Source organism: Haliotis asinina, chromosome 7 (genome assembly GCF_037392515.1).
Source record: "Haliotis asinina isolate JCU_RB_2024 chromosome 7, JCU_Hal_asi_v2, whole genome shotgun sequence".
NCBI lineage: Eukaryota > Metazoa > Mollusca > Gastropoda > Lepetellida > Haliotidae > Haliotis > Haliotis asinina.
In genome coordinates, this window is record NC_090286.1 from 228,238 (window position 1) to 242,788 (window position 14,551).

The 14,551-nt window shown below is 40.0% G+C and overlaps 2 protein-coding genes across 2 annotated transcripts in view; one reads left to right on the plus strand and one right to left on the minus strand.

Moving 5' to 3' along the window:
- LOC137291764 (low-density lipoprotein receptor-like) overlaps nucleotides 1-10,104 on the plus strand; it is a 70,651-nt gene extending 60,547 nt beyond the window's left edge. The window contains exons 19-23 of the mRNA XM_067823281.1: nucleotides 288-406; nucleotides 1,385-1,524; nucleotides 7,618-7,762; nucleotides 9,235-9,381; nucleotides 10,014-10,104. Coding sequence (XP_067679382.1) covers nucleotides 288-406; nucleotides 1,385-1,524; nucleotides 7,618-7,762; nucleotides 9,235-9,381; nucleotides 10,014-10,021 — 559 coding nt within the window. The 3' untranslated portion in view covers nucleotides 10,022-10,104. The remainder of the gene's footprint in view (nucleotides 1-287; nucleotides 407-1,384; nucleotides 1,525-7,617; nucleotides 7,763-9,234; nucleotides 9,382-10,013) is intronic.
- Nucleotides 10,105-13,756: 3,652 nt separating this feature from the next.
- Nucleotides 13,757-14,551, minus strand: part of LOC137291767 (trifunctional enzyme subunit alpha, mitochondrial-like) — a 74,415-nt gene continuing 73,620 nt past the window's right edge. Inside the window, exons 21-22 of the mRNA XM_067823284.1 lie at nucleotides 14,398-14,452; nucleotides 13,757-14,116 (exon numbers count right to left, since the gene is read on the minus strand). Of these exons, the coding sequence (XP_067679385.1) occupies nucleotides 13,971-14,116; nucleotides 14,398-14,452 (201 nt within the window). The 3' untranslated portion in view covers nucleotides 13,757-13,970. The remainder of the gene's footprint in view (nucleotides 14,117-14,397; nucleotides 14,453-14,551) is intronic.

Genomic DNA, 14,551 nt, shown 5'->3' on the forward strand with positions numbered 1-14,551 from the left:
GAGGTAAATCCATACATAATTTAACTGATAGATTATGGGCAACTGTAAAACAGAAGTAAATCGTTCCTGATGCTCAGTGCCCCTCCCGCCGCTCAAATCTCTCCCTTACTACACTCTGGTTGGTGGAAAGAGTAATATTCATCACACAGTATAGATGAAAGTAAATTTTACTATTCTACTTCCTGCCCTCCGCCATCATTCTCCTGATAAACGGACAAGAAGTAGCCCAGAAACATTGCGTTGTAAATAATAAAGACACTGTAAATCCATACCATATGTTGAGACAGGTACATATACTGGACTGACTGGAAGGATCCAGCCATGATAGGGAGATGTGGCATGGATGGATCCAAGCGCACCAGCATCGTAAACACCAAGATCTACTGGCCAAATGGTTTAACTATCGGTAAGTAAACAGTGGAACATAAACGCAGGAAAGAAATGAAAACTGCAAAGAGTATAAATGCAATTATCCCAAATTAACCTACTCCTGAAGAGACATTTACTGGAATCCCTCTGAACTGTTAAATTTGAACTGTTAAATTATCAAACTTTTAAACGATGCTTATGACAGATGCATGAAACAAGTTTTTTTCAAGTACACTACCAAACAGAATATATCTATAAACTGTGAAGCTGTTAGCTGGACAGGGCAGTCCACATTAGTAAGGGATGTTTTCTCCTTCCATTAGGTGTCTGCATTAGTAAGGGATGATGTTTTCTCTTTCCATTAGGTGTCAACATTAATAAGGGATGATGTTTTCTCCTTCCATTAGGTGTCTGCATTAGTAAGGGATGATGTTTTCTCCTTCATTATCCACATTGAAATGGGATGATGCTTTCTAGTGTAGTATCACTATGGCTGATGGAAAATTAGGGACTCCAGCATGCAAGATCAATCACAGGAATCAACATAGTTGCTTATGTGTGGCCACAGGTGCGCCTGTACAAGCAAGTGACAACATAGTGTTTTACACAATTAGGACATTGTATCCCCATAAAAGTATCATAATTCTTCATCCACTAAAAAGGTTTCATCAAATTCATTGCCTAATCTAAATTCAATATTTACATTTTGAGACAATATCACACATAGACGGTTTCCAATGGGAAGTGACTGGTCCTCACAAGCTAACAGGGAGCCTTCTGTTTCACGTTTCAGGCTAGCTGACTTCATCCAAATTGAATGACTTTGCCAGGCTGTTCTTTTCAAAACAAAGACTCTTTCAAAGGATGACTCTATGAACAAAGACTGAATTGATGCTTTTCTTAGCTGACACTCATTTTTGTACAGTATTTATTGTTCTTGTTCCTGCACCTTATAAACAAATACATTGAACATACACTGTCAGGGTGACTTAAGCTTCCTTGGTATTTCATACAGACTATTCTGAGCGTCGCTTGTACTGGACAGATGCCAAAGCAGACACATTGAGCAGCACTGACATGGACGGCGGTGACCGCAGGGTGGTCATCCAAATGCCAGGATCTTCCGAACATATGTTTGCTGTTACGATGTTTCAGGTGAGGTGTGACAAAAGGCGGGACTACTGTGGCAGGAACAAGTCATGGTTCACTTCCGTTCTGTAATTATGACATGTGACAGTTTACATGAGGTATACAATGATGACATGTGACATTGGCATCTACCGACAGTTTAGATGAGGTATACAATGATGACATGTGACATTGGCATCTACCGACAGCTTAGATGTATGTAATGATGACATGTGACATTGGCATCTACCGACAGCTTACATGAGGTATACAATGATGACATGTGACATCTACCGACAGTTTACATGAGGTATACAATGATGACATGTGACATTGGCATCTACCGACAGTTTAGATGTATGTAATGATGACATGTGACATTGGCATCTACCGACAGCTTACATGAGGTATACAATGATGACATGTGACATCTACCGACAGTTTACATGAGGTATACAATGATGACATGTGACATTGGCATCTACCGACAGCTTAGATGTATGTAATTATGACATGTGACATTGGCATCTACCGACAGCTTACATGAGGTATACAATGATGACATGTGACATCTACCGACAGTTTACATGAGGTATACAATGATGACATGTGACATTGGCATCTACCGACAGCTTACATGAGGTATACAATGATGACATGTGACATTGGCATCTACCGACAGTTTAGATGTATGTAATTATGACATGTGACATTGGCATCTACCGACAGCTTACATGTATGTAATTATGACATGTGACATTGGCATCTACCGACAGCTTAGATGTATGTAATTATGACATGTGACATTGGCATCTACCGACAGTTTAGATGTATGTAATTATGACATGTGACATTGGCATCTACCGACAGCTTACATGTATGTAATTATGACATGTGGCAGTTTACATGAGGTATACAATGATGACATGTGACATTGGCATCTACCGACAGTTTAGATGTATGTAATTATGACATGTGACATTGGCATCTACCGACAGTTTAGAAGTATGTAATTATGACATGTGACATTGGCATCTACCGACAGCTTAGATGTATGTAATTATGACATGTGACATTGGCATCTACCGACAGTTTAGATGTATGTAATTATGACATGTGACATTGGCATCTACCGACAGCTTACATGTATGTAATTATGACATGTGACATTGGCATCTACCGACAGTTTAGATGTATGTAATTATGACATGTGACATTGGCATCTACCGACAGTTTACATGTATGTAATTATGACATGTGACATTGGCATCTACCGACAGTTTAGATGTATGTAATTATGACATGTGACATTGGCATCTACCGACAGTTTACATGTATGTAATTATGACATGTGACATTGGCATCTACCGACAGTTTAGATGTATGTAATTATGACATGTGACATTGGCATCTACCGACAGTTTAGATGTATGTAATTATGACATGTGACATTGGCATCTACCGACAGTTTAGATGTATGTAATTATGACATGTGACATTGGCATCTACCGACAGCTTACATGTATGTAATTATGACATGTGACATTGGCATCTACCGACAGTTTACATGTATGTAATTATGACATGTGACATTGGCATCTACCGACAGTTTAGATGTATGTAATTATGACATGTGACATTGGCATCTACCGACAGCTTAGATGTATGTAATTATGACATGTGACATTGGCATCTACCGACAGCTTAGATGTATGTAATTATGACATGTGACATTGGCATCTACCGACAGCTTACATGTATGTAATTATGACATGTGACATTGGCATCTACCGACAGTTTACATGTATGTAATTATGACATGTGACATTGGCATCTACCGACAGTTTACATGTATGTAATTATGACATGTGACATTGGCATCTACCGACAGCTTAGATGTATGTAATTATGACATGTGACATTGGCATCTACCGACAGCTTAGATGTATGTAATTATGACATGTGACATTGGCATCTACCGACAGCTTAGATGTATGTAATTATGACATGTGACATTGGCATCTACCGACAGCTTAGATGTATGTAATTATGACATGTGACATTGGCATCTACCGACAGTTTAGATGTATGTAATTATGACATGTGACATTGGCATCTACCGACAGCTTAGATGTATGTAATTATGACATGTGACATTGGCATCTACCGACAGCTTAGATGTATGTAATTATGACATGTGACATTGGCATCTACCGACAGCTTACATGTATGTAATTATGACATGTGACATTGGCATCTACCGACAGCTTAGATGTATGTAATTATGACATGTGACATTGGCATCTACCGACAGCTTAGATGTATGTAATTATGACATGTGACATTGGCATCTACCGACAGCTTACATGTATGTAATTATGACATGTGACATTGGCATCTACCGACAGCTTACATGAGGTATACAATGATGACATGTGACATTGGCATCTACCGACAGCTTAGATGTATGTAATTATGACATGTGACATTGGCATCTACCGACAGCTTACATGTATGTAATTCTGACATGTGACATTGGCATCTACCGACAGCTTACATGTATGTAATTATGACATGTGACATTGGCATCTACCGACAGCTTAGATGTATGTAATTATGACATGTGACATTGGCATCTACCGACAGCTTAGATGTATGTAATTATGACATGTGACATTGGCATCTACCGACAGCTTACATGTATGTAATTATGACATGTGACATTGGCATCTACCGACAGCTTAGATGTATGTAATTATGACATGTGACATTGGCATCTACCGACAGCTTAGATGTATGTAATTATGACATGTGACATTGGCATCTACCGACAGCTTAGATGTATGTAATTATGACATGTGACATTGGCATCTACCGACAGTTTAGATGTATGTAATTATGACATGTGACATTGGCATCTACCGACAGCTTAGATGTATGTAATTATGACATGTGACATTGGCATCTACCGACAGCTTACATGAGGTATACAATGATGACATGTGACATTGGCATCTACCGACAGTTTAGATGTATGTAATTATGACATGTGACATTGGCATCTACCGACAGCTTAGATGTATGTAATTATGACATGTGACATTGGCATCTACCGACAGCTTAGATGTATGTAATTATGACATGTGACATTGGCATCTACCGACAGCTTAGATGTATGTAATTATGACATGTGACATTGGCATCTACCGACAGCTTACATGAGGTATACAATGATGACATGTGACATTGGCATCTACCGACAGTTTAGATGTATGTAATTATGACATGTGACATTGGCATCTACCGACAGCTTAGATGTATGTAATTATGACATGTGACATTGGCATCTACCGACAGCTTAGATGTATGTAATTATGACATGTGACATTGGCATCTACCGACAGCTTACATGAGGTATACAATGATGACATGTGACATTGGCATCTACCGACAGTTTAGATGTATGTAATTATGACATGTGACATTGGCATCTACCGACAGCTTAGATGTATGTAATTATGACATGTGACATTGGCATCTACCGACAGCTTAGATGTATGTAATTATGACATGTGACATTGGCATCTACCGACAGTTTAGATGTATGTAATTATGACATGTGACATTGGCATCTACCGACAGCTTAGATGTATGTAATTATGACATGTGACATTGGCATCTACCGACAGCTTACATGAGGTATACAATGATGACATGTGACATTGGCATCTACCGACAGTTTAGATGTATGTAATTATGACATGTGACATTGGCATCTACCGACAGCTTAGATGTATGTAATTATGACATGTGACATTGGCATCTACCGACAGCTTACATGAGGTATACAATGATGACATGTGACATTGGCATCTACCGACAGTTTAGATGTATGTAATTATGACATGTGACATTGGCATCTACCGACAGCTTAGATGTATGTAATTATGACATGTGACATTGGCATCTACCGACAGCTTAGATGTATGTAATTATGACATGTGACATTGGCATCTACCGACAGCTTAGATGTATGTAATTATGACATGTGACATTGGCATCTACCGACAGCTTAGATGTATGTAATTATGACATGTGACATTGGCATCTACCGACAGCTTACATGTATGTAATTATGACATGTGACATTGGCATCTACCGACAGCTTACATGTATGTAATTATGACATGTGACATTGGCATCTACCGACAGTTTAGATGTATGTAATTATGACATGTGACATTGGCATCTACCGACAGTTTACATGTATGTAATTATGACATGTGACATTGGCATCTACCGACAGCTTAGATGTATGTAATGATGACATGTGACATTGGCATCTACCGACAGCTTACATGTATGTAATTATGACATGTGACATTGGCATCTACCGACAGCTTAGATGTATGTAATTATGACATGTGACATTGGCATCTACCGACAGCTTAGATGTATGTAATTATGACATGTGACATTGGCATCTACCGACAGTTTAGATGTATGTAATTATGACATGTGACATTGGCATCTACCGACAGCTTAGATGTATGTAATTATGACATGTGACATTGGCATCTACCGACAGCTTAGATGTATGTAATTATGACATGTGACATTGGCATCTACCGACAGCTTAGATGTATGTAATTATGACATGTGACATTGGCATCTACCGACAGTTTACATGAGGTATGTAATTATGACATGTGACATTGGCATCTACTGACAGCTTAGATGTATGTAATTATGACATGTGACATTGGCATCTACCGACAGTTTAGATGTATGTAATTATGACATGTGACATTGGCATCTACCGACAGCTTAGATGTATGTAATTATGACATGTGACATTGGCATCTACCGACAGTTTAGATGTATGTAGTTATGACATGTGACATTGGCATCTACCGACAGTTTAGATGTATGTAATTATGACATGTGACATTGGCATCTACCGACAGCTTAGATGTATGTAATTATGACATGTGACATTGGCATCTACCGACAGCTTAGATGTATGTAATTATGACATGTGACATTGGCATCTACTGACAGCTTAGATGTATGTAATTATGACATGTGACATTGGCATCTACCGACAGTTTACATGAGGTATGTAATTATGACATGTGACATTGGCATCTACTGACAGCTTAGATGTATGTAATTATGACATGTGACATTGGCATCTACCGACAGTTTACATGTATGTAATTATGACATGTGACATTGGCATCTACCGACAGTTTAGATGTATGTAATTATGACATGTGACATTGGCATCTACCGACAGTTTAGATGTATGTAATTATGACATGTGACATTGGCATCTACCGACAGCTTACATGTATGTAATTATGACATGTGACATTGGCATCTACCGACAGTTTAGATGTATGTAATTGTGACATGTGACATTGGCATCTACCGACAGCTTAGATGTATGTAATTATGACATGTGACATTGGCATCTACCGACAGTTTAGATGTATGTAATTATGACATGTGACATTGGCATCTACCGACAGTTTAGATGTATGTAATTATGACATGTGACATTGGCATCTACCGACAGCTTAGATGTATGTAATTATGACATGTGACATTGGCATCTACCGACAGCTTAGATGTATGTAATTATGACATGTGACATTGGCATCTACCGACAGTTTACATGAGGTATACAATGATGACATGTGGCATTTACTGACAGCTTACATTACATATGCAGTGATGACATGTGACATTCAAAACAAAGGTGTCACTATGGCAATAACAAGTTGAAAGTAACATGAAAGAAGTGTTTACTGCTATAGAAGTTAACAGTGACCTAAATTGCAATAATAGCCAAGGGTGGGTATAATGATTGTCACTCATAATGGCCTGGGGACTTCATTATGATTATCACACACAGTGTTGGTCTTCTGGTAATGTAGTATTTCATGTAATGAGAGGAAACAGCCAAATCTACCATACTCCCTAAAGCAGGAGGACCTGTGGCAAACAGGCTGCAATACTTACTCAATCTCTCTGCCAACATCTGGTGCAAGTGCAAATACAGCACGAAGTAAGGATCAGTGAAAATTGAGACTAACCCAAAGCCTGTTGCTGCAGGACTTTCTTTACTGGAGCGACTGGAGATCAAAAACACTCAGACAGGTCAACAAGAGGACAGGAAAGGACTTTCAAGCCATCAATATTGGTGGTAGGGGAAGACCCTTTGATGTCAAAGTGTTCCACCCAGAGCTTCAACCACCAGGTAATACTTTTCATCACCCTACCAGTGTATATCCAAAACATTACTTTTAACTATGAATTGCTCAGTATGAAGCTCAGATTGCTTAACTACAAGTAAGTTTTGTCTAAAGTTAAGTAACATACACATGTATACTCATGGAAAAATTTAAGGGAACACATGAAATAGCTGTGACTTTTAATCTTTGAAACAGTAAGAGAAAAGTTCATACAGATGAAAAGGCTTATGTCAAGTGATGAAAATCAGCATCGGGTGTGTCCCCCATGTCTTTGGAGAACTGCTTGGCATGCTGCGTATGAGTGTACGGATGGTACCAATTGGAATTCTACGCCATTCTTCCTGGAGAGCCACGAAAAGTTCATCCAATTTGTTGGGTTGGACAGGTCTGTCCCGAACATTGCGGCCAAGAACATCCCAAAGATGTTCGATGGGGTTAAGGTCAGGACTTTCAGCCGGTCATTGCAACCCCCGGACACCTGCAGCCCTCAGTCTGTCCCGACAAACATGAGCGATGTGAGGGCGGGCACTGTCATGCTGGAAGTCGAACATTCGACCTGTACACGCAAAGGGGATCACAATCGGGTTCAAGATCTTGTCAGGATTTCATACACCTGTTATCCTGCCATCAACATGCACAAGATCTGTTTTGTGGTTCAAGGTAAACCCGCTTTGACGTTCCCCAAGGCGCCTCCAAACTCAAATTCGACCGTGTCATTATGGTCAAGTGTGTACCTGCTCTCAGCATTAAACATGGTGTTTCTCCATTGACGTACGGTTCTTCCTCCATGATCCCGTGCCCACTGCAGCCTTGTGTTGCTCAGTCATGTTGATTCCAACCAATGGATGGCGTCTTTTTAGACCAGCCGATTTAAGACGATTATGCACTGAGCGTGAACAAATTCTGACGTTTGTTCTTCGCCCGAATTTCGTATTGATTTTGGAGGAGGATTTGAACTTGTCTCGCAGAGCAATAAGGCGTAGGGTCCGGTCATTCCGTGGGGTGATTTTCTTTTTCCGTCCCAGACCACGCCTCATTTTGACGTCACCAGTCGCTCTATAGAGATTCCAAAGCCTGGATATCACGCTAACGGACTTGTGAAAAGTTGTTGCAACCTGTCGTAATGACCTGCCACCATTAACCATACCAATTGCCTCCCATTTCTGTGCCAAAGTTAAGTACTGTCTCGCCATGTTAACAATAACAATATTTTTAACCGTTGTGTTTGACAGTGCACATACATGTCACATGTAAATCTCAGTGCATGTAACTTCAGGAGCATGTAGTGTGCGTGCATGGAAAGCATTATGGTGAGTTTGAGTGAATTGCTCTTCATGAAAACGATAATACACAGCGCTGAAGTTAGTAAACAGAAAGTTTGAATTTCCCTCAGAAACATGCGTTCCCTTAAATTTTTCCATGAGTATATGTAGATTGAAGCCAACTGACTGATTTTACAGAGAAACCTTGATTTCAGCATCGAATGCATGTGGTGACAACAACGGTGGATGCTCACACATATGTCTGCCTTCACCTCATTTGTCACGGTATACAAGCTTCCAGTGCAAATGCCCAGATGGTGGGCTTTACAAGCTGTCGACAGATGACAAGACATGCATTGACGGTAGTATTTTACCAGTACCTTAGTGTATTGTGCAAACACAGAAAATGAATAGCCTATGACTGACTATCTGGAAGCCGACATGTTCAGATGGTTAAGTCTGGACGAAAATGTAAACTAGGATAATGCCAACATTGACTTCTTTGTCAGGGATAAATCAGGTGATTGACTGACTGGATCCACTGATAAACCTAAGCTGAGTTAGTGAGTGAGTTAGTTTACTAAGTAATATTCCAGCTATATGGCAGCGGTCTGTAAATAATCGTATCTGGACCAGACAATCCAGTGACCAACAACATGAGCATTGATCTGCGCAATTAGGAACTAATGACATGTCAACCAAGTAAGTGAGCCTGAGCACCCGATCCTGTTAGTCGCCTCTTACTACAAGTATAGTCGCCTTATATGGCAGCATGGGTTGCTGAAGGCCTATTCTACCCCAGGACCTTAACGGGTTGGAATGTGGGAGAGGTCTTGGTGGCTACCACAATTTGAAGTCCTTATGTCCTTCACTGCTTTGGTTAAATAGGTTCTGTGTTGTTTAAGATTTAAAATGACATTTTCTCGACCGACACACTGGAAGTGACCTGATCAGGTTTCAAATGGGCTCCATGTCTACATTTGTGTTATTTCAGATTTCTAAAGTCAACTCTTCATCAATCCGAAGTAAAGAGGACAAACCATAATGGTAAATTCAAGAGAATAAAATAATTCTATCCACTATTATCGAGGCTTTTTGAAATTAAATACATTACATTGTCTTCAGTTTATGAATACATGAGTGAGTAGTATAGTGGTTAAAGCATTTGCTCGTCACGCACAAGACCCGGGTTTGATTCCCCCTTGTACCTTGCTTTCACAAGAAGAGGATCCGTTAGATTAGTCATCTGCTTTCCATACTGTGTAGTCGCTGCCTGGTAGTACTGAACCCATTCAACACAATCTGTGTTTCTGGTGTCTCCAAAATCTCGGGAACATTGTTTAAAAGTGGACACAGGTGTAAAACTTTGCTCACTCTTGTAAGAGGTGATAACCATGTTTGGCCCTTTAAAGGTACCTCCTAAAGTAATAAGGTACAACGCTTTCTTTAAACTTTGAACCAAGAACCTTCAGAACAATATCAAAGGGTAGATGTATTTCTTTGGTCTCAGCATTGTGAATGTGGTCAGTTCAAATGAAAGACATACATGTATACACCGACAAGAAATAAGGGAACTAATGAAATAATAGCGAATTTGAAACTGCTTTAAATATCCACTAAATCAATTTTAGGCGTCAAGTTCAATATCTGGTGTGTCCACCATGTTGGGCAACACATTCACGGCACCTTGATGGCATGCTGTTAAACAATTTCCGGATGGTTGCCCGTGGTATTGCCCGCCATTCCTCTTAGAGAGCTGCACCAAGCTGGGCCAGGTTGGCGGGTCGTGGGTCCCTGGCGTACACCCGTCAACCAAGAACGTCCCAGAGATGTTCAATTGGGGACAGGTCTGGGGACTTAAAGGGCCAGTCCAATGTCTGGATACCTTCTTGTCAGAGATAAGCGGAGACAATTCGGGCCCGATGTGGTCTGGCATTATCATCTTGGAATACAAAATTTCAGCCGATAACTCTAGCAAATGGAGCCACAACAGGACGCAATATTTGGTCAACGTATCGCTGACCAGTCATGGCTCCGTTAATGATGAGTGAGTGAGTTTAGTTTTACGCCGCACTCCGTTAATGATGACCAAATGTGATCGTCTGTCATGTGTAATCCCACACCATGACACTAACACCTCCATATCGATCATGGTCAAGAATTGCTGCTCTGGCATATCGCTCCCCGCTCCGATGCCAACAACGTTCAATAATCTGACTGAAAATTCAGTCTTGTTGGTCTCTTCTATTCAAACGCAAGTGGAACACTTGAAATCCCTTGAAATTCCCTTCTTCAAAAGAGGATGTAAAATATCAGTCATCTCCGAGTACCCTCCGTTTCCTCCATATTTGGCACCAATAATGGTCACATTGATTACACGACGACATATGTTGCATTGGTCACATTGGCTATTTATATAGCGCACATATCCATGTCCGTGACATGCTCAAAGTACACAAAATGAAAAGTTCCGGAGTCCCTATATACAAGTAAAGAAGAGAGATTGTTGGGGATCACTGATGCAAAGCTAATTTGTAGAGGTACTGTGATGTCTTGAGTTGGCTCCTGAACATGGAGAAATCAGTACAGAGGCGAAGATGTTGAGGATGCTTGTTCCATTCTACAACAGCAGAGTAGAAGGTTCACTGTCCATACAAGGTTGATCGTACTTTGGTGACTTTGAGATTTTTACTCTGAGACCACAGTGATCGAGAAGGCAAATATGGAGTGAGGATACTGGAGAGGTAGACCAGAGCAGAGCCAGAGAGACAACGCAACACAATTCATAAGACTTTGAAGAGAAGTTGTTGTTCAACTGGTAGCCAATGGAATGATTGAAGAACAGGCCTGATTTGCTCTTGCTTCCTTGTACATGTGACAATCCGTGCAGCCTAGTTGTGAACCCGCTGCAAACTCTGTAGTTGAGATTTAGTGGCACCCATCAATAGACTGTTGGAATAGTCTAACTTCGCGACAAGAAGAGATTGTGTAAGAGCAGATCCTGAGTGTCAGTGTAGTCTGATGTCCATGTGTGGTAATTCAACTAATGTCTTGCTAGTTATATATATCGTAAATTATTGCTAGATATGTTCATCTGCCAAGTTACAACCAATGTACCACAATTTATCCAAATATGTACAGGGTTAATGACACGAAACCATTTCTGATACTCCTCATACGATAACAGCCGTACCCCACTGTCCTGCATTTCCTACCACAAGTCATGGTTTTCACCATAAGCACTTACTGATAACAATACTCAAACAAGAGTCATCAGAAGATGACATATCCCCCCGGCCCCCACATGTTTGAAAGGACAAATACTCTCAGAGTTACTCATTGTCTTTTTAGACAAAGTTTGAATTGTTTCCATGGAATTCATGAAAATTATAAATGCCATATATCTGTAACCATAAGTCACAATTTCAAGATCTGTCTCATATATCTGCCAAGATCTGTTGAAAGATATGAAATGTTTTTCGAGTGGTGCTTTGGGAAGGAAGCCCACCCCTCCATTTTGAGACTAGGTCCAAAACGTTTTCATGGAAACCAAGAAAATGATAAATCAAAAGATCCTATCCATAGCAAAAGGCACCACTATAGGTTCTGGTTGATATGTCTACCAAGTTTTGCAGAAAAATCTTGAACGGCTTTTGAGTTCTGCTCCGGAAACAAAACACACCTCTCACTTTTCAGACTAGGTCCAAAACATTTTCATGGAAACCAAGAAAATGATAAATCACAAGATCCTATACATAGCAAAAGGCACCACTATAGGTTCTGGTTGATATAACTACCAAGTTTTGCAGAAAAATATTGAACACTTTTTGAGATCTGCTCCGGAAACAAAGCCCACCCTACCATAAGACTAACACCAAAATGTTCCATGGAAAAACAAAAAAAATGTAAATGCCCAAAATCTGTAAATAGCAAAAGGCACAACCATAGGCTGAGATTACTATATCTATCAAGTTTGGTCCAAAACTATTGAATGGTTTCTGAGCTATGCTCCGTAAACAAAATGATTACAGACAGGCGGACGGACAGACGAGGAGTCGACTATATCCCCCGCATTACATGCCGGGGGGATATCAAGATTTCATCAAAATGAAAACAAAGTATGAACAATGATGACAAGTTGAAACATGAATAAAATATGTACATTAAATACAAATTGTTTACATCATGCGATTAATTATACACACAGTAAACAATATACAGCAAAATTTAGATAATTGTCCAAAAAAAGTAAGAGAAAGGTGTTGTAAAGGGGCCCCATGTCGCCCACACAACATTCCTGTTAGGCAAAGGAGAGAGTCACAAATACAGCTGGTCATGTGACCATTGTTAGCACCAAAACACTGTGGAAGGGACGGTACTACTTTTCTTAATAGAAGAGGGAGACAAGTAAATTAAGCAAGAGTCAGGATAAGGATAAATTTAAAAACTACACAAATCAAAGTTCATACTTACTACACTTTATCACACAAATTCTAGTACTTTCAGTCATGTCCCATCCGGTATCTGTTGCTGACTTTGTGTGCAGGTGCTTTAATGACTACCATTGAGATCTTGGGTTCAGCACCCACGAGACTGAACCGCCAAAGTCCCAACATTTTCACTTTACTGAGAGAGGATAATTCAAAATACTTGACCACTTGAAGCAACGGTGTGTATTCAAACCTTGGCAACAAAGTTTGTTATGTGTGGAAAAAAAAAAAAACACCTAAAGAGATCTACTGTTACATATGCAAGTTTTATTGGAAAACTCTGATATTCATTCATACAATATTATTTACAATAGATGTAGCACTTTGCATGAAATGTGTACACCACTCATTCAACTTGATAAGCACATGATGAAAATCTGACACTCCTCAACAAGGGAGGCAACTGCTGCACGTCATGGATAACATCACAGTCATAATCCTAACGTCCATTTTGTTCAGGCTCAAGAGTGGAACTTCTTAGATGGATCGTTGGCATGGTCTAGGAGCAACTGACATGGCTGGAACTGGATTCCATACAAGTCTCTGTACTTGAGCATGCGATCCACCAGGGGCTTGGCTCCATGCAGGTCCATGTAGCGGAACGGGCCTACAACATGAAACAGTGATCAACACAGCAACAACTCCTCATTCTATATATTACACATATCATACACAGCTAAAGAGCAATATGAGGAAGCATATGGGTGAAACAGTCTTGAATCATTTCATTACAAACACAAATCAGGTATTTCAACCAACACAGACTTATTCAGATGGATGGATGCAAGCGTATATTATGTAGGGGCAAATGTTAGGGTGAATGGATGCATGTACGGGTGGATGGACACAGTGACTGTACCAGATAACAGAGGCAGACCAAACACTCACCACCAAGGAATGGAGGGAATCCAAGACCAAACACAGCACCAATGTCCCCTTCCAGCTGGAATAACATGACATGATTCACAATACCAGGTAATGGGATACTAATCCTGTCAATATAACAACAGTCAATATAACAACAGTCAATGTAACAACAGTC